Below are 21,056 nucleotides of genomic sequence, written 5' to 3'. Positions count from 1 at the left end.
GCCAGCCAGTCTAACCTACTTGACAAGTTTCAGGCCAGTAAGAGATTGTCTCAGGAAACCATCTGGACAGTAAGAAGAACGACAGCCGAGGTTATTCCTAGCTTCCATGCGCATCTGCACACACATATGTACAAATACACATGAACAAAGCAAAACAATTGACATAGATTGACAGTCACGAACAAGAAAAGATCGGTTTTATTTAGGGTTCCATGAATGAGGCTGTAGCATCTGACTCTGCCCCCTGCACAAACACACACCCTAAAAAAAGTAATAGTTTGATTTTTCTTACAAACCTTTATGCATTAAAAAAGCAATGTGAAGTATTGTACAATCAAAGTGCCTTCTCTAATACAAATGGATGATGGAAAGGAACAGGATGCACCCTCCATGAGGGTCATATGATGGGTGGTAAAATGTTCGTGCTCTTGGGGGAGGTGGTGCTTTGTTGTTCTGTGGTCACCTCTGACCCAGCAACAGCCTCTGGCTTTCCAGGAGCTTCTGCTAGATGAGGCAGCTGGACTGTGTCACCCATGTGCTGGAGAGAGCTCTGCTGTTTGCCTGAATTCTGATCAGGCTTCTCAGCATCATCTTTTAGTTTGTCCGTAGTTTCTTTGGTGGTCTCATCTGCAGGAAGGAAGGACAAAGAGTAATCCTTCAAATGCTAGCTAGCCACTGTGTATTAGGTCCTGCATCAGTTTGGGGAAATTGAACATTCTGTGACCAGCATCGTTCTAAGCACTTTGTGCTTATCCAATCGATCTTTTCCTAAACCCCAAACAATAAGCACCATTGCCATCCATGTATAAACTGATACACAGAGAGGTAAATTGCCTAAGAGCCACACCTCAGACTGCTGGAGCAGAATTTAATCCCACTTAACTGGAGTCCAGCGATCTGTTTTACTAGGCTACACTGCAAAGAAAAATTTGCCTCACGCCATTATATATCATTACAATAATGTATAGAGGACTGGAGAAATGGCTCAGCAGTTAAGAGCACTTGCTTCTCTGCCAGAGGACCAGAACATGATTCCCAGCCTCCACATGCAAGGTTACAACTGCTGCTGTAACTCCAGTTCTAGGGGATCTGGCACCTTCTGTGGGTAGCACACACACTCACAAATAATAAAATATTTTTTAAAAGAACGTAAAAGGCAGTTATAGAACACAAGGGGAAAGCATAGCGGAAGAAAGAGGAAGGAGAAAGGGAATTAAATATTGAAAAATGGAAAATCTTAATGGCAAGAGGCCAAAAAGAGGGATCCAGCTAGAACAAAGTGTCCCCAAAAGAGGAAATGTACAAAAACAAAGAATGGTAAGCCCATGATGGTACGGTGACCGCTGAATTAGCCCACATCCTGGGCCGACTTCAGGACTGGCTCACCCGTGCCTGGCTCCTTGGACTGTACCTGTTTTGCTTTTGCTGGGGTGATGCTCTTCAGCCTTGTCCTTGCTTATCTCAGAAGTACATAAACTGGACTTCCTTAAGATCTGTGGCCTGGGCCGTATTTTGAGTTTCCGTGGCTCGTGAATCCAGGCATGCTTGAGGGCTTGGTCGGGGGTCATGCGCAGAGAAGGCTCCCATCTGGATACCAAGACAACCCAACATGAGTTGGTTACTGTTGACATTCCCTTTGCATAGTAACATGCCTAACCAAGATGTTTTTCATTTTAGCAGTGTTGTATCTCAAAGATATCAAAGAGTAGAGGTGATGACGAAATTGTAAAGTGGCTGCAAACAGCTATCTTTTTTTTTTAAAGAAAAGATACATAATGAACCAGGTGCAATATTAAAACCAAATTGTCTAGGGCCCCTAGAAATTATCTTGCATGAAATACAGTTTAGGGCTGGGATGTAGCTCCGAGGTAGGGCACTTACCTAGCATGAATGAGACCCTGAGTATCGGTCGGTCTCCAGAACCGCAACAAACAACCCCAAGAAATATTACTTAAGAATCCAAGCCAATGAAACATAGGATTTGGCAAGTTAAGAAGGAAACAAGGTGTGTGCTTCTCAAACTATGGGATGTGGGCCTCCAAAGGTATGTGGAAAGAAAATTGTAGAATATCAGATTCATACGGGGTCCAGGCATGAAGGCACATGCCTAATCCCAGCTCCGGGTGGGATGGAAGTGATGGTGGAGGCAAGTGGATCAGAAGTTCAAGTCCAGCTTCAAGTATGTAGTGAATTTGAGGCTAGCCTATGCTACATGAGATCCTATATCCAAAAACAAAAAGACTTATACATAGGGGTTGTAATTCAACATAGTTGAAATTTCTTACATAGTTAAAAAATGCATTTTTACAGAACTAACAAATCATTCTACCACTCTTAAAATGCCTCCAGGAAATAGATACTAGCACAGATTCCAATTTTGAAAATTTCTGGGTTTGTGTTTTTCATACTAGATATCAAAGCCAGAGCTTCAAGTCCTCTTGGATATCACTCCATTGAGTTTCACCCTAGTATTTTTCAGTCTTATTTTGAAAAAGGATCTTATTTAGCCAGGGTTGAACTCAAACTTGAAATTCTCCTGCTTTAGCCTCCCAAACAGCTGGGGGTTTATATACATTTGCCATCTCACTCAGCTGAAAAACACTAATCTTCAAAGGGGTTTCATGTTCAAACTTATCTAGCCCAAATAGGCTTATTTCCAAGTAACTTTAACCCAAATCTAAATTCTACCCGTTAGCATTATACGGAATAAAATGGCTGACCCTTCTTTTAGGTCCTAGTCCTTTCAACAATCTGAAAACTATTGCTCAAGTCACCCCATTTCTCCAAAAGAACAACAGATAAAGATACACTATTCTGCAAACATCAAACCTCGACAGTCACCACTATCTATTGGCTGTGCACTCTGGTTCTGTTGTCTGGCCACCCTTCCATCATTTGTCCAGCTTCCAGCTACAGGGATGTAGTGTGAACATTCTCGACTCACCAAATTCATAAGCTACACAAGCTCTCAGTTGTCAAATGAACTGCTGCTGAGCTGCCTCTCCCCTCTCTTGAACTTCTGCAGTTAGCCTTTAAGACTAAGCAGCAAGGCTTAATGGGCTCCATATAACCCTGTGGAACTTAGCTCAGAACCTCTAGCCTGCCGTTCCAAAGCTTCTCTGCTTGCCATTGCAGGTTGAGTAACAGGCCCTGTCAACATTACTGTCTTGTATGAGTTGAGAGCAGTTGATCCTTTGCAATAGACAGACAGACAGACAGACAGACAGACAGATAGAATAAATAATCTGCTTTGCTCCTGAACTATGTTCTGGATGATTAGAGTTCTGGGTAACCCCTACCCCAAATCCAGTCTCAGTGTTGGTTTCTGTCATTTTTTAAGGGATATTCATTTTATAGGCTCCTCCAGAGGTTGAGGTGACATAGGGGGGTAAAGATGAGGTACAGGAACCATCTTTGATTTCAGGTGGAAAACAGCCTGACTGCCCCCATGGGTAAGAGGGTTCTTGTAGCAATACTGATTGTCCTCTGGGCTGATGCCCACATTCTAGAAGGCATAAGTGCCCAGACTGTTTTGCTAAAGTCACTTTGTCCCTCCAGAGGAATACACAACTATAAAGACACACTATTCTGAAAACAATGAACAGTTGTAGGATTGATGGGTGAAGGTATCTTAGTAATAACTCATTTTAGAGAAAAGGACACAGGCCCGGAGAGAAATGATGAGTCATTGAAAAGGCACATGGCCAGTCTACTTAGACTCCAAAGAGACAGGCTGGCAAATCCTCTTAAACAGCAGCCATAGCCAAGCTTTGCCGAACACCATAGAACTGGAACATGGCTACATGCACCATGGGCCACTCCTTGTTCATGGGGATGTGACTAAAGGACAGAACTTAATTTCTCAGATTCTGAGTAAACAGCTGTGCATAGTAGTCTACAGCTCACCTTACCCTTATCTTCCCAGTATGTGGTCTGGATACTAAATCCAGGGGCTATACAAAAGGGTCCACAGGCTGTGTGCACTGGACAGCTTGGCACACAACACAACAGGCCCAGAGAAGACATGGCTTTAGTTCATGAAGTGCCAGATGGTAGGACTTACAACTTTTGTGTCAGGCAGCTTGAGACTAAGATAGTGACAATCTACACACACACACACACACACACGCACACGCACACGCACACGCACACGCACATGCACACACACTGCTGTCCAGAGAAAATGGCTGAACCTATAAGCCTAGACTGTAGGGACAACAGTGTCTGACACATTAAATGACTTAAAGACTTCAAGGCTCTAATGTGAGAGCAGTGAGTGGCTCTTAACAGCCATCTCCCAGCCTTAGACTTTCACTGCAAACACATGGGAAAGCATAGTACCTAAGAGTTAGGGGACCCACAGGCAAAGACACCCCGACAAACTCACACCAAACACCTTCTGAGAAAGTCTAGGAAGCTGGAGTCGTAGGTTTTCAGCACCATCGTGAGATCCTTGGAGTCTGGGTATCTTTTCTCTCCCCTGTTGTTGGTTATATTTTTGGGAAGACCTTTGGAATCTTCAGAGAAACAACATTCTGTATTTAGTTACAGGTATAAATATTCACTAATCACTTCACAGCTGTCCACTCAACCATGCTGCTTCTTGACGGCCTCTCTGTGGCTCTTGTCCCCTGTCTGACAGGCCTGTCCCATTCCACCCTTCTCCACCCATACATACAAAACCATCCAATAGCCTCAGCCAGATTGAACGAGTGTAGTGAATATCTTATGTAGTGAATACGACTGATGCCCAGTACAGTTTCCTACTATCCTGTATGCTCTGAGCCTGCTTCCCACCACATGCTTCCCACATCAAGCAAATAGTTTAAATCACTTTCCAGAGGCCCCATAGATTGCCCAGGCCTCCCAACTGACAGCCACATTCAGGGGGAGGCCTCACCCTCCCTGGAGAGGGGATAGGGGGTGGGATAGGGGGGTGGGGGCATGGGAGGACCGGAGGGAGAGGGAACTGGGATTGGTAAAATTAAATTGTTTTTAATTTAAATAAAAATTTATTTAAAAAAAAAAACACTTGCCACTGACCAATGGTATCCTATATTGGAGGTGCTAATGGTAAAAATAAATTTTAAATGGCAAAAGTATCCATCTCTGGGCAAGAGGATGTTGTATCTTTTTGGGTTATCTATGCCCTTTCTCTTTCTTCACTAGCCTTAATAAGGTAAAAAATGAAGCCATTCTTGGGGCCGAATAAAGCAAGACATTTCAGAATGCTTTCAGAGCTCATTTACAAGCCACACAAGCTGGTGACCTTCCTTGGTTCTTTAGGGTCACACCATAATTTTGTCAACAACTGGAATGTTTGGTCCTGCCTGGCTTTATAAGCCATGGCTTGAAATGGCCTTTCTTCAACTCTTTCTGCTAAGTCCTTGCCAAAAGTGTGAAGTCCAGAAGGTTTGAAAGATTGCCTGAGGATGTTTTGTAGAATCCTCTGAAGATGAAACCATTCAACTGCACATTAGGTTCTTGTATGATATTCAGAAGAGCGGCCATTTCGCATCATACCTTGTGAAGTGTGTGAGCAAATGTGTGTATTTACACAGTCCGTCCGTGTACTTCACTGTGTTCTCAGAAGTCAGTGGTGTGTGAGGGCACTGTGGAGGCCAAATAATGAACTTCTGTCATTTTCTTCACCTCTGTCTGAGACATGGTGTCATTATGTGGCCCTGTCTTGTCTGGAACTTGCTATGCAGACTACACTCTCCTTGAACTCTCACAGCGATTCATCTGCCTCTGCCTCCAGAATTCTGGGAATTAAGTATAGACCCCATGCCCAACTCTGTTCCATTGGTTTCACAACCAATGTAATTTTCAGAGCCTCCAAAATATCTGCTCTGACTGAGTTCCTGGAAGAGACACTTCCAGAAATATGTGTATAGGAATTTGTGGACATAGAAATCCTTGTGTTTACAAGGTTGTAAATGGACCAGAGAATTATATAGGGCCTATAAACCCACACCAATTCTGTTTCCTGTTAGAGGCGGCATCTGCACTCATCTTCTCCCAATGTTGCAAAAAAAAACCCAAACAAACCAAAACCAGGAACAATCAAGCTCACAGCCCTATAAGTAACTTAACATCTAAAGTCATTGTTATGCAATTGCTTTTCTTGTCTGCTTTTTTCCTCTCTCCTCCGGCTCCAGGCTCCAGTTACGATCTAATTCTCCCCGCCCCACATCTCCTTCTTGCTACCTGGAGCATTTATCACACTGCCCTGAGGCAGCTTCTTTTTCCTGCTGATTAGGAATGTAACCCAGAGTAGTTGGAGATTGAAAAATTGTTAACAACCCAAATCAGGGGAAGAGTCAAGAATGGAAATGAGAAGGTGTTTCCCAGAGTCACCTGTCCAAAGAGCAGCCATTAGAGACCCAAGATCCATGGGTCACAGAAGAGAATCAGAGGAATCAGCATTTTTGCTGAATACTCAGAGGGTCCTAATATTTGGGCAACTGTGAATTGGGTCAATGAGTATGCAAAGATGTGGATGTTGCTATTGAAAAACTATCCCAAGACCTAGGCATGGTGATACTGGTAGAACATCTGTTCACATGTCCTTGGTGTCTTTCAACAAAGATGCTGTGTACTCCCTTATGTCCTCATTTGGATGCTGTCTCATGAGGTCAGTGTTAAAGGTTTACGACATATGACTCTTCCCTGCTGTGATAGTCTAGCAAAAGGAAATACCCCCTACACCCATTGTTCTTCCCTGCAATTCTTCAAAGCCCAAAGGCTCATTTCTATAAGCAGCTCATGGGAAGAACATTTGCAGTCAAAAGCCCAGCTCCCATCAGTTCACCGGGGACTTAGCCAGAGCCTGTACTCATCCTCACAGTGTTTGGAGGAAAGCTAAGTATCAGAACACTGTGCTAAGAGAACAAGGATGCTGCCCAGCTCGGAGACAAGGTCTTCCAATCTCTAGTCAGAAATATGAAGTCACACTTGAAAGACTGGAAAACTGGAATGACATGGGACAGATCTACCATAGTGGAGTACTCCTCTCTGCTGGGCCTTCAATTTTCAGTTTTTATATGATGAAGAGTCCAAAGAAACCTGAGTGTGAAGCCAGGAAGTCTGAAGCTATGACTTGTTACTGAATAGCACAGAGGGGAAACCAATACATGCTGACCAGCAGGACTGAAACCATTTTGTCTCTGCTCCTTTATACCTGGCTTCCATCTACTTGATAATCCTCAGAGGCTGAGTTTGTAATGTGCTCACTGTGCAAGCAAGAGAACCTGAGTTCAGATCTCCAGCACTCATGTAAAATGTAGATATGACAGCACCTGTAACTCCAGGGGAATGGAGACAAGAAGATCGCAGGAGCTTGCTGGCCAACTGGTATAACCAAAATGTAAGCACTGTCTTCAGTGAGAGAGGTGCTGTCTCAAAATGAAGGTAGAGAGTGACAGGAGATTATACCCATTGTGTAACAAATTCTTTCCAAGATAAACCTCCATCTAGAGGGAAGCTCCTTAAGACTCAGGGTGTTCCAAAGGGAAGTGACGCACGTCAACCTGCAGCAGAGCTCATTCATCTCAGGAGGTAATTCAGAAGCTTCAGGAAGTCCCTGAAACAGATTTGCTAGTCCCTTCTCTCCCCGAACATACATAAGCTATGAGAACTGCCTAGAGATAACTCTCTTCAGTGGAAGAAGCAGAGATCAGCTGAGCTACCTAGAAGAGGCCCAGACCACTTGGGCTACTAAAGAAAGCCACTCTCTAACCTGTTGAGCTTTGTGCAGGATGTGCAGTGAGCTTCAGACTTCCAACTTTCACTAGCTGTCACCCACGCTGGGCTCTTGGTGATGCAGCTGTGTTTAAGTCATTTCTGCCCCCGTGACATCTCACCTATACTCCTGTAAGTAACCCCAGTAACACTCATTGGATCACAATTGGACTTCGTTGCTATCCTTACTTTTAGTCTGTCAGCAGTTCCTTCTCTGGGGTGAGTATATGTTTGTTTACACCATCCCAGGAATAGTGTCATACAACAGTACCATACAACAGATACTGAACTCTGGCATCCCCATGCATACACATGTACCGACACACATACACCCCGCCCCTACACATGCAAATCTAATAATAGTAGTAGTAGTAGTAGTAGTAGTAGTAGTAGTAATATTCTCCATCAACAGTAGACTGTAAACAGTGGAATTTCCCACTATGCCAGAAGTTTCTGCCCTGATTTCTCAACACGGTGCGTGGTAAGAAAGGCTAAGTTGTTTGGGGGAGGGAGTGTGTTTTTAATCTTTCATGATTGCAGTACTAGCTGATAGATCTGAGAAAGAGGGCCTCCTGTGCTCCTGGTATTGTGCTGTGAAGACCCCTGTTCACTGTGAGACGCCATCTGTTCCACTACTATGTACCACTTGTCATCTCTTCAGCTCCTCATCACCCTTCAATATGGGAAAAGAAAAATTGCCTGTCTTCCTGTCTAGGGTGTGGTAGGTGTCTTCAAGTTCAGTGACACCTCACTGGATACAATGGGACAAAGAGATCATGGAACTTACCAAAGAATATCTGTCTCCTAGAGGCCGTCTGGACGAGGTGGGCAGGTGGCAGGCCCAGCACCTTCAACAAGTACAGTGTGGCTGTGTCACTATTGTGGAGTCACAAATTCAAAGGCTGTCAAGATCTAGGTGGGACTTTGGCCAAACTTTGTCTTTTACATTTAAGGTGCAAAAAGCTTTAAGTAAACAACACTACATCAGTGGCAGAGCAGCCCCAGAGACTAGGTCTTACAATTCCTATTCCAGGCTGCCATGCAAAACAGGTAAGACACTGTGGGAGCACCCAGATCCCTTGTCAGTTCCATGCAAACCACAGTGAATGAGGAATGACTTCTAGTGTGGAACCCTGGGTTGGGAGAGGCAAAGGGCAATAAGCCCCGGAGACTGAGAAGACAAAAGAATATTCTTGGAAAGAAAATTTAGTATTGACCAGTCACTGTCTTCTCTGAAACTCACATGTGTATAAGACAAAGAGAAATTAGCCAGCGCCCCCTCCGCCCTGCTTGACAGACACAGCCTAGGCATAGCTCTATCCTTTGGAAGTAGAGTATGCCTGGAGCAGTAGGGAACACAGCTCACAGGCCCCAGTCTCCCCTGTGGTAGAAGCAGGGGTGGTTCAAGGGTACTGCAGCCTTAACAACACGTCCCCTGACGCTTGTTTTCAATAGTCCACAGCAAACAATGGGGTATGCCATAAGGATCTATCTAAGGCTGGACCTCGGTTTACTAACTGCTAGACCAGTGAACTATCACTTCCAGCTATTTTTTACCTACCGGCTTTTTTCAAGGGGAAAGAAGAACAAAGCAAAAGAAAGGTGAGATTGTTAAGAACACAGGCAGCAGATTTTTAGGTCGATTTGGTGGGTACCAGTATGATCTGGCTTCAGATTGTTATTGTTATTACACTGGCTTCTGTATCGTTATTATCATAGTTATAGTGACATTTTGAAAGACTAGTATCACCATTTTATTTTAAAATGTCAGTATTTACAGTGAGGGAAAGGGCATCTTTGGCAACTATTTAAATCGTGATGCAAAGTTATCACTCAGGTCAGCAAAACACAAGTACATCATTACAAAAAATACTCAGAAGTAGGGTGAGTACACAGGGCACTGCCCTTGCTGGGTCTGATGGAACTCAGTGACTGGGAAGGGAGGTTATCCATCCCAGGACGTCACCTATGCTGGCGGCGGCTGACACCCCACCCCCTCACCTCCATGATGCAAGCCAGCTGCTCAATCTCGTTCTCCCCGGGGAACAGTGGGTATCCGGTGTAGAGCTCGGCCATGATGCAGCCCAGGCTCCACATATCAATGGCCATGTTGTAGGGGTGGCCCAGAATCACCTCTGGGGATCGGTAGAACCGGCTTTGGATGTAGGTATACACTGTGGTGCAAAGAGAGAGAGACCTCGACACAAAGCTTTCTCCAGATGCCTAATTTAGAGCAGGTGACTAACTTAGAGCACCGCCCTCATACACAACCCCCCTCTGTGGGTTTCTTCCATTATCTACCAACAGATTCATCCTCCCAGGAGCTGATGGTTACCTCCATCTAATTGATGAGGAACTCCAAAGGAGTAAATGCCAAGGAAGTAAATTTAAATTAGCTGTTTTAAAAAGAAAACTAAATAACGACACCTCCCCCTACAACACACAAACACACAAGCCTGCTAGCTGTGTGTACGATGCTATACACATTTAGTCCTAGCATTTAGGAGAATAAGGCCAGTGGATGAAAGTTCAAGGCCAGCCTAGGCTACTTGTTTAGTTCAAAGCTATTCTGGGCTACATTCTGACAGCAGGAGAAGGCTGGGCACAGACACAGGGAGGTGGGAGGGAAGACACACGGTTCTCAGTGCAGGCTTTTTAAGATGCCTGTGAAGCCGCAACTGTAAGGAGTTGCTTTTCCTGTGGCCACAATTGAAAGCTAGCACATCAAACCGAGGAAGACGTCTGCCACTTAACCAAAAAGCTGTGTGATTTAGTTTCTTTAGCTGAATGGCTGTAACTGAGCAGTCAATACAATTCAAAGACACTTGACTTTGGTTAATGGTACTGTACCAAGTGACGAGAGAGCAGAGTTTTAGAGCTCTGCTGTAAGAGCCCTTCACAAGTTGAAAGCACTTTCTTTTTTTTTTTTTTTTTTTTTTTTTGAGACAGGGTTTCTCTGTGGCTTTCAGGCTGTCCTGAAACTAGCTCTTGTAGACCAGGCTGGTCTGGAACTCACAGAGATCCACCTGCCTCTGCCTCCCAAGTGCTGGGATTAAAGGTGTGCGCCACCACTGCCCAGCGTAAGCACTAACTTTCTATCATTGTTACATGTGCCAGCTGTCATTGTATTAAGGTGCTTTTCAATGAGAACGTTAGCTTCTAAACTATGTGTGGGGCCAGCAAGCCCCACAAGTTTGTATACACATTCTTATATATATCAGACCCTGTCTTAAAAATAAAGTTTGAATACCAACAACAGCAAAAGCAAACCGTAAGGCTAATATAAACTTAAATTTTCAAACTTCAGGTAGACAGCTTTCGGAGAATGTCACTGTTTGGTAGGGAAGTAACCAAGTCAGAATGATGCTGCAGGAACCCTGGATTTTAGAGGTGAGAGGCTTGGAGACAGAGAGATGGACTTTTTGGTAATTTCCACGTGACCATGATTTCTGATTATTGGGTGGGTGCAGAGAGAGGCAGTGGCCCTATCTATAATCACATCTCTGTTGTTAAGTTGGTCAAGTGAAGATGTACTGATTCCTCAACTTCAAGATTTCATTATTTAAAAATAAATTATTCTATTCTACTTGCTTATAAAACTGGCTTGTCAAGCACTTATGCATACATTTTTAAATTTCATTTTGTTGGGCTTTTGTTTGTTTGTAAACAAGGCTTCACGGAGCCCAAGCTGGCCTCAAACTCACAAAGTAGCTTTGAATATTACCTAGGGCAGTGATTCTCAACCTTCCTCATGCTGCAACCCTTTAATACAGTTCCTCATGTTATGGTGACCCCAACCATAAAATTACTTTTGTTGCTACTTCATAACTTTAATTTTACTACTGTTATGAATTGTAATGCAAATATTTTGGAGACTGAGGTTTGTCAAAGGGGTCCCTAGAACATCCTCATCCTCCTGCCTCTCTACCTCCCCAAAGCTAGGATTTCACGTGAGTGTCACCACACCTGGCTAATTTGTTGCTGTGATTAGACCCGATAGTTCCTAGGTCGATTCTAGGTAAACACTCTAGCAACTGAGCTACAGCCCATATCTTACACGAGGCGTTTTAAAGCATGAAGTTAGCCGGGTCGGGTGGCACCTATCTGTGATCCCAGCATCTGAGAGGTAGAGGCAGAAGGACCCCTGGCTCCTTCCTGGCTAGCCTGGAATACATAACCAGATGCTATCTCACTTTTGTGAAACAATATTAGGGTTTGGGGTTCTGTCTTTTTGTACCTAGACGAATGAATGACATATAGCTGGGACATATTCTCTACATCAGACTTGTAAAAGGCAGAGAGGCAGATGATGAGGTTCAGTGAAGGTAGGTTTGAATATGCCCCAGGGTTCCCTTCTAGGTTGTAGCTTGAAAAGGTCCAGAGGCTGAATCACCGGCAGTGATTCACTCTAAACTGTAGAGTGAATATTTTCTAAAGTGCAATCTCCTGAGTACTCACCAGAAATTTGGATTTGACACATGTAAGGTGGGTGCCTGGGAACTATAATGTCCCAGAGCACTGGAGTGATTCTAAGCCCATATAGTCAGTTTGGGGACCCAGTGCTCATGGGTCATTCCATAGCTATGGATTATGAGAACTAGTCTGGACACTCTTTGGAAACAACTCTCTCCTTTTATAGATGAAAAACTTGGACTTGGAGATGTGGAGCACCTGGCATTCTGGCAATTGTGATGGTTAAGCCCAGGCTAGCACTGGGGTAGCCTGGGGTGCAAATAGAGAGAAATTACAATAGCAGAACTCAGATGGAGAGGCTGGCAAAGGGCCTACCTTTCTGGTGTTCATAACAGCTTGATCCAAAGTCAATGACTTTAACGGTTACTTGGCCCCTCTGGTACAACACAATATTTTCCTAGAGAGAAGAAGATGTCTGTTAAGTTTATTTACTTTAATGCTACCCAGGCTCTTTCCTTCCCTATGTGTCACACCTATACAAGGACAGTCCTGTTCCAATACAACCACTTCAAAGGTCTTCCCACATCTTCTCCACTGCCCATTGTCTTGCTGTACTGGGACTTCACATTGACTTGTGGTCAGTATCTGATTTGGACCCAGTATCCACTGCTTTGCATTCCTTCATTTGCATATATTTTGTCTCTTCCCTTACTGGTTGTGCAACAACTCCTGACAATTATCAGTTTATTTACATGTCCTTTGGTACCTGATTGTTTGCTTGGCTTGCTTAAGGCCTTACAAATGCTATTGGATGAATATATGTAATGTTTATAAGAAATTCTATCCTTAGTGCTCTGCTATGATATAATAGAACCAGTGAATTGATAGACAATAGATAGATAAATAGATGATAGGTAGGTAGATAGATAGATAGATAGATAGATAGATAGATAGATAGATTTTATGGAGCTGTATGACTCTCGTGAGTTTTGGGAGCCAGGTGTTTAGTCAAGTCACAGATCAAGGCAGAGCTCTAACCTCTTGTCTCAGTGTGAAACCTGGTGAAACTGTGATAGCCAAGGCTAACTGTGTCTCAAGGGTCTCCCTTTCAGAGGATTACTTACTGAACTAACATGTACACAGGGCACAGCAGAGCCAATCTGAAGTCTCTGGTACCTGACACAAAACACACGTCTCTCCATCTATACTTTTCAGAAGAATGTCCATAAATCCATGGAGGATAGATAGCAAAATGCTTAAAAGAGCAAGACTTTCTTGTGTGTCTCCAGCTCAATGGAGAGGCTCCTTCACTAAATGAGGCTGGCCCTCGGTTGTATCTTGGATCTTATATATCCCCACCAGCTTGTGTGCTGCAAACTTAGTTGCTGGCCTGTAGCACTATGGGGAGGTGGCAGGGACTTTAGGAGGTGGGGTCTAGTGGAAGAAAGTTAGCTCACTGGGGCCTGGCAGGGAAGGGGTTACTGAGAACTCTCTTCATGGTCACCATGAAATTAATAGCTCTACTCTCTGTAATGATGTCCTGCTTTGCCACAGTTCCAAAAACGATGACGGCAACTGACCACAGATTGAAGCCATCAGCCAAAACAGACCTTCCTCCCCCTTGGAAGCTAATTTTCATCAGTATTTTGTCACAGCAATGGAAAACTGACAGACACGCCCTCCCCTCTCCATTCTTATGGGAGAAAGTTCTCTTAGAAGGGAGCAACGCTACGGTCACTCAAAACTCATGCACTATAAACACTAAAGACACAAGAACAATTCCCTGATTTTTAATGCCTGTTCACAAAGCACCCTCCTGGTTTGTGTTTTATTTCCCTAAGGGACACACTTACTGAGTACATTCGACTCGTGTCTCAAAGAAATCTGTTATCTGATTTGGCTGGGGACAATCTTGTGGGGTTCCTTGGTGGAATCCAGTCCCCTAAATCTAAAGACCATAGGTATTATGGGACCCTTTGGAGCTGGGAAGCTGACAATTTGAAACTGGGTGTGGTGAATAAATCAATATATTTCCATCCTTATGAGGCTCCAATCAGCTGTGACAGCATCTCTCTATCTTGAAAATCTTTAATCACAAAAATTTAACCCAGGAACAGTTTTCAAAACGAAATGAATTGCTTTTAAGGATGTAGAGAAGAGACAAATTAAGAATAGTTGCCTCTCTGTGAGTTATGCTGGTTTATGAACCAGTTCTTTATATCTTATCCCGAGTCACTGCTCTGAATTGACAGCCATTACAATCATTTGTTGCCTTCTGTTTCTGGTACCAGGTTCTATGTTAGATCCTGAAGACATGACGGTGAGAAGAAGTGGCCCCGGCTCTCGTCGTCCAGTGGGGTGGCACAGATCTAAGAATCAATTCCTAGCAGGCACAGTGGTGCATGCTGGTAGTCTTAACACTTGGGGGAGGTAGAAGCTAGAGGATCAAGAGTTCAAGGTCAGCCTCAGCCAGATTACGGTGCTTGAGGCCAGCCTGAGTTATATGAAACCCTGGCTCAAAAAACAAAACAAAAAAACCAACTCCTTCCCAAAGAAGCAATACTAAATAAGACGATCAGTATGGTTATAGATCTCTGTACACAATGCCAGTAAGGATAAGAATTGGAAGGAAACCTTCTGCCTACATGTGTGTCATGCCCAGGTGCCTACCAGTTTTGAGTAAGTATGATATCAACAGGGACGTGCCTACCTTTATATGTCATGATGGATCTTTCCAATGTGACTGTTGCATGAGTTTCTCCAATAAGATTTTACGGACTCTGATTGTGGAGGGATGTTATAGAGTAATCGCCAATTCTCTCATTAATTATACAGTAATAAATATTGGGGAAAGGTAGTCTAAGGCAGCGTATCATGTATCTCAGGCTGGTCTTGGACTCTTTATATAGCTGAGGATGGTCTTGAGCCCCTGATCTCACACTACACCTAACTGACAAGAATACTCTTAACTGGTAATAAAAAAGTACCAAAGAGTAAATCCAGATTCTCAGGACTTCTTGCAGTATGCCTTGATGCTCAAGACACCAACCATGCCCCCCACCTTATTCTTAGATATCTCAATATATCGCCTCCCTCTTCCTCTCTCCAGTCTTTATGTCTTAGTCTTCACTGCATCTCTATCTATAAATAAACACTGTCTATCTTCCTCCCTGGACACCAGTGATGGCAGCCAGCCCCATCAGCTACACAGAGTTTGTACTCACCGGCTTGAGATCACAGTGAATGATTTTCTCTACATAAAGCATTTGCAAGCACTTCAAAACAGAAAAGGTGAAGCGCCGAACTAGGGATAGGCTGAAGCCTTGAAAGCTATTGCTCTTCATCAACTCGTACAGGTTGATTCTGGGAAAAAGAGGGGGGGAGTGAGGTAAATGGCTGTCAGCTTGGACACACATGTATAACCCGTGCCACATGGTTCCTTCTAATATCAAACCAATCATAAACCAGGAGGCAAGGATGCATAACTATAGTTCCTCCAGCTCTTGAATAAAACCCAGGGAGCCATCGACAAAGCAGCCACGTCTGCCCCAGTCTATAGACTTGCCAAGTACTTACTTCAGTGTCATGACATGTATGGGAAATGAGAATGGGCCAATGGAAGCTCAGGTAAACCAGGGAGCCCCCATTCTACCAAATGTGGCTACTTGGCCCCTTAACCGTGGCTTTGCTAGAATAAAGGCTGACTCTTCCCATACCATCCTCACTTTTCTATAGTAGTGGAAGTCTGCAACATTCCACAAAGCTATGCTGCATTGTATGAAATCTGCTGACTTGCAACTCTTCAAAATGAATGCAAGCATTTTTTTGTTTTTTAAAGAAACATACATTGTGCACTGATGGCTTTTGTCTTCTGTGCAGACCTCAAGATGAGGACAGGAAGGAAAGAGCATGTGTCAACACCTGGCCACTTCCTTCCCCTCTTTCATTCCTGACAGTATCTTGCTGCAGCAGCATTTAGGAAGTCATTCATTCTTGGAGGTACAATACAGATAGGAGAGCTGATTCTAGACACCCTGACCTTTGACCCTGAGCAACTCCCCAACGGAGCTGGGTTTCTCATGCCTTTTTTAAATACAGTGACATCCTATCTGGGCACCGTGTTAAATGGCTAAAAGAGGCAGGGACGATAATTCACTTGTGCCTACTGCAGAGTAGACTACATTTTGCAATCACCAGAGACGGTGAACAGAATGTCCACTCTCTTGTTGAAGTGCAACAGATTCCATGGCGGTATCATGGAAGCATCAAGTGACTAAATCAATGACCCAGGAACATCTGGCTACTGAGAGCCACCTTTCATCATTTTCCTTTGATAAATCCATTCTGGGCTTCTGCTTTGACTTGAAATGCATCAGTCTTTGCTGTGAGAAATATAATCAAGTAAACATGCACCCTCCCAGGAAGCACATCTTTTCAGATCCATACCCAGCCATTTGCTGCCAATCTACATAAATCAGGGTCCTGTTTGCTTATTTTTTTAAAAAAAAATCTGTTCTTGTCTTTACTCAAAATCGAAATCCTTTGCTCACTCTAAGTAGCCAGTTGCCTGTGGGTCTGTGTCCTAATCTCTGCACCAGAGAATTGGAAAACCAGGAGATGGGTACATGAAAGCAAAGATATGTCCTTTTTGGTATGTTTCAGTTTTGATCTTGAGAGCCAGGGCTGTGCTGTGTCACCTACTCCAATACTCAGCATCTGGGAAGCCCAGCATAAGTATGGATGCAAGTGGGTGACAGCCTTCACTGAGGCATGGGGTGAGATGTCAGCTTTCCCTATCAAACTCCTTTCTATCTGAGGGGCTATTATGTCTGCTATTATGCCATTAAGTACCACATTCAGAAAAACCTAGTGTTCTGACCCTGGTTTCTCTTCTGTCACTTATTCAACCATTCATAATGAAATGAATGAAAGAAAAGGCATCTGACCCCAGGAGTTCAAAGGTGATACAGAGGTGATTCCGGAAGTAGAAGTAGTCCTTCATGTGGACCACATTGTGGCTGTTGTCTTTGTCCTTCTTTCTGAGGGCTTCCAGGATCTTCAGCTCCACCAGAGCCTGATGATGAAATCTGGGGTGATTGGGGAGTGGCCAGGATGGTGGGCAATGAGGACAGAAAACACACTCAGGTCACAATATTGCAGACAGTCCTGGATCCCTCCCAATGACCCCAGGAATGTCTAGGTTGTCAGAATGCATCCAAAACTCCATTTTGCGTCTTCTTGCCCCTTCAGGGCGTCAGACACAGAGAGAAACAAGGAAAGCCAAAGAGAACTGAGAAGAGCCGTGGAGGAGAGAATTGGCTTTTGGAAGCACCGAGAGCCACACAGTCCAGTTTCTACTTCCTATGTTACCCATCACGCCACACCTCTTTTTGTTCCTGATGATTTTCAAGGCCACCAACTCATTGTTTTTGTGATCCAAACATTTGGCCACCTGTCCAAAGGACCCTTTCCCGATCATCTCCAGAAGCTCATATCGATAGGCAATGTGGTCATGCAGGACCTGCAGAAGTCAGGCCAGCAGTGAGGGGCAGATCCATGGACTCTTGGATTCTCCTCATCCCAAGGCCTCTGGATTCCTCTACCCAGATCTAACTCACTCTTGGGAAGGAGATGGTTCTGAATTTCTGCTCTCAACTTATCTCCTCATAAATGATTAGGTTGTTTGGACCCCAGATCACACATGTGGTACCAGGAAATTTCCCACAAGGTTTAATTCATGTCTAACAGTGTAAAGAACATGGGATGCTCTTTGGGGGAACTTGTGTTTCTGTATGATTAGGGCCTGCAGCAGAAAAAGATTAACTCCACTGTGGCCCTTGCTTTGCATTCAGTCCAAAAGAGTAAGCTTGGTGTCTGCTTTGCCATTTCTTGGCCAGACATGTCCTCCTCCATTTATCTAGATTTAATCCTATCCTGAGAAAGTAGTATGAAACTTGGGCCTTTCTTGGCTAAGAATAAAAACATCTTCAAAGAGAGAGAATCGTCATTCAGTAGGAAAGCAGGGAGCAGGCATTCAATCAGAGCCATGTGAAGCTGGTGGTTGAAGACGAGCTGGATGTTGTCTTTAGACGTCCCCTTGTGTTCACTCTGATCTATAGCGTCAGGCAAGGGATTTGGACTGACACGGTGTCTGACATCCTCTAGCTGTGTGAATCTCCAATTAATAGTGTCAGACTCGAGAGTCTGGGAGGACAAAGGATGAGTGTTTGTGTAGATTTCACCATGTGCTTTTGAACTCGTATGTGGTAGTTCTGTTCATACAGAAGGAACCAACACCATGAATTTGAGCATGTACAATTTCATCAACATGGCAAAGAGCTCACCTCCTGGTAAAGACCTGTGATGAAATGGGGCAGAATCTGCAGACTTGCTCGTGTATGAGTGTATTTGTCTTTCCCTGGCATTCTTTTAATCTTCTTTGTGGCACTGGTCTGGTTATATCATGTTTGCTTACATGTTCACTTTGACATTAATTGTAGTTACCTGAATAACCACAGAAAATCTGTGTGTGATAGATTGCTCTCTTTATAGTTGCAGAGTCTAGAAGATGCCCAGGCTTGTGACAGGTGAGCAATAAATAGGTATATAGGTAATGTATGATGGCAGAGTAAATGTAAGGTTGTAGCTGTGTAGTTTATTTGGGTGTTTGGTTGTGTGCATGATGTGTTTGTGTGTAAAATGAAATAAAGATGCTGATAGGAGCTTATAGAGAACACACAGTAACAAACACACCCACCCCTACACCACCACCACACACACACACAAAAAAAAAAAAAAAAAAAAAACTCTCTATGATTTGACTGAGACCCTGTCTCGAAAAACGAAAAGAAAAAAATTGACTGAGGTCCAGTGCATTCACTGAAGGTCCTGGCTAATGCCCTCAGAGGGAGATGGAAAGATCCAGGAAGAAATAGGTGATGATGTCTGGGGAAAACTTATATTGACTATTTGTAACCAATGATCCGTTTTCTCTCCTGAAACTTTGTGTATGTGTAGATTGCTTTGGTGGGGGAAAGGTGAGGTCCCATAGCTTATATAAGACTTCCAAAGGATCCTTGACTTAAAACTGTTGAGAACCTGGCCTCTCATGGCGTCTGTGTAGTAGAAACGACATGCCTGTTTTTCTGAGTGTGGTGTGGTCAGTGGCTTGGTTATCACAGGAATGATTTTATAAATGTGAAATCCCTTATCTGTCACATCTTGCTGGATAAGAATCTGGTGATTTAATAAGATCCATGGCTGATTTGTGTGCACAGTAGCTTGAGAATCAAGGCCTACATGCCACTGGGAAAACCTACTGCTTCTAAGACTCCATCAAGGACTGTCTTCTAAAACCAAGTTACAATGAGATGTCCAAAGAGGAAACTAGACAACCACATTCTGGTGGATGAAGCGTCACCTTCACACATTGTCAAAAGCTGGGATCCACCACCTTCTGGCGGTGGGGGGGGGCAATTGCCCAGGGACCCCAGAGGAGCAATACGAGAGGAGGAAGAGGAGATGTTGGCAACAAAATGAAGTACTGTGCACCAGAGACCACAATAACAAAAGCTTTGTTTTCTCTTCCTGATGGGAAAACGACTCATACTAAAAAATACCCAAAAGTCCACAAATGGGGTTTGTATGAAAGAGAATGAAAAAGGAAACACAAGGGGGATGTCTCTTATTCCTTTCTTAATGGGTCCAGAGTTACTCAGAGGAGTCCGTGGTAGTTCACCCAGCATATAAATCTGTTGCCCCAGCATTCATAAAGAACATTGGCATTCTGATAACAGAGGGTTTTGTACAACAAATCGCATACTTTCCTGTTTTGTTTTTAAATATAGCATTTCTTTTAGGACCCACTAGACTCCTTTGGGAAACCTACCCCCAGTACATCAGTATAAAGGACAGTAAAACACTCCCTCTGTTTTTCTCTTTATACAATGAAACCCTCCCCACCGCCATGGTGAAACTCTCATAACCCAGCACCTTTACCTTCACATAGGAACCATTCTCATCATCAAAGCTTGCCTTGCAGAACTTTTCAGGAGCCACCTTTAGCTTCTTCGCTTCAAGTCCCAGGTACCACAGCTCCGAGTAGCCCAGGATTTCGCTTTGCTCATATGGGGACAGCTGATTCTTAAAAAACTTTAGGGCCTCTGTGTGTCAAAAACATTGTCACTCAGTTGAGTCGCGTGGGAATCTGCCCCACCACAGATTCTTTCCAGTTCAGGGACATTTCCCCAGCAAGCTGGCTTCCTAAGGGCCACACACTGGACCTCTCACCCCGTGGAAATGAAACAGATGGATGTCAGGAAAATTTAGCAACCCAAGACCATGGGGTGCCACAGTATGAGGAAAAGCTCCAGGAGCAAATTCTGTGGCAACAACAGTATGAGGTTAAGGTGCCATTTGCCCAAGTTCTTGTGGGATCACACTACACAAAGAGAGGATTTGAAAGTGATGATGTTTACTGGAACCAGACAGGTAGTGTAAATGCAACTTTACTATAGCAACTGTCCTGGCAGGTTTCCCACTCAAATCTGTGCTGAGCCAACCCAGGTAGCATGTCAGGGCACAGGGAGGAATGTCTGTGCTAAATGGTCAGATCACAGAGGGTATGAGTGTGTGTGTGTGTGTGTGTGTGTGTGTGTGCTAGGGCAGGGTTGGGATACTGTGGGTAATCGTCAACTTTAATAATTTTTCAAACTTTTATGTGGATTTTGCTTGCATGTATGTCTGTGCACTAATATGTGTGCCAGGTGCCTGCAGAGGTCAGAAGAGAGCACCGGATTCTCTGGAGTAAAGGATGGCTGGCTGTAAACTGTCATGTTGGTGGATGCTGGGAATCAAACCTGGGTCTTCTGGAAGATCTCAGAGCAATCTCTTCAGCCCCA

General features: G+C 44.0%; 1 protein-coding gene across 1 annotated transcript in view; it reads right to left on the bottom strand.

The window, feature by feature from the left end:
- Positions 1 to 397: 397 nt before the first annotated feature.
- Positions 398 to 21,056, bottom strand: part of Dyrk4 (dual specificity tyrosine phosphorylation regulated kinase 4) — a 40,694-nt gene continuing 20,035 nt past the window's right edge. The window contains exons 6-15 of the mRNA XM_027428216.2: positions 20,155 to 20,318; positions 17,541 to 17,677; positions 17,103 to 17,243; positions 15,381 to 15,519; positions 12,532 to 12,613; positions 9,745 to 9,917; positions 8,531 to 8,591; positions 4,388 to 4,517; positions 1,412 to 1,587; positions 398 to 627 (exon numbers count right to left, since the gene is read on the bottom strand). Coding sequence (XP_027284017.1) covers positions 398 to 627; positions 1,412 to 1,587; positions 4,388 to 4,517; positions 8,531 to 8,591; positions 9,745 to 9,917; positions 12,532 to 12,613; positions 15,381 to 15,519; positions 17,103 to 17,243; positions 17,541 to 17,677; positions 20,155 to 20,318 — 1,433 coding nt within the window. The remainder of the gene's footprint in view (positions 628 to 1,411; positions 1,588 to 4,387; positions 4,518 to 8,530; positions 8,592 to 9,744; positions 9,918 to 12,531; positions 12,614 to 15,380; positions 15,520 to 17,102; positions 17,244 to 17,540; positions 17,678 to 20,154; positions 20,319 to 21,056) is intronic.

The sequence above is a fragment of the Cricetulus griseus genome, chromosome 8 (assembly GCF_003668045.3).
Source record: "Cricetulus griseus strain 17A/GY chromosome 8, alternate assembly CriGri-PICRH-1.0, whole genome shotgun sequence".
In the NCBI taxonomy this organism is placed as follows: Eukaryota; Metazoa; Chordata; class Mammalia; order Rodentia; family Cricetidae; genus Cricetulus; species Cricetulus griseus.
This window is presented reverse-complemented; position numbering and strand designations above follow the sequence as displayed.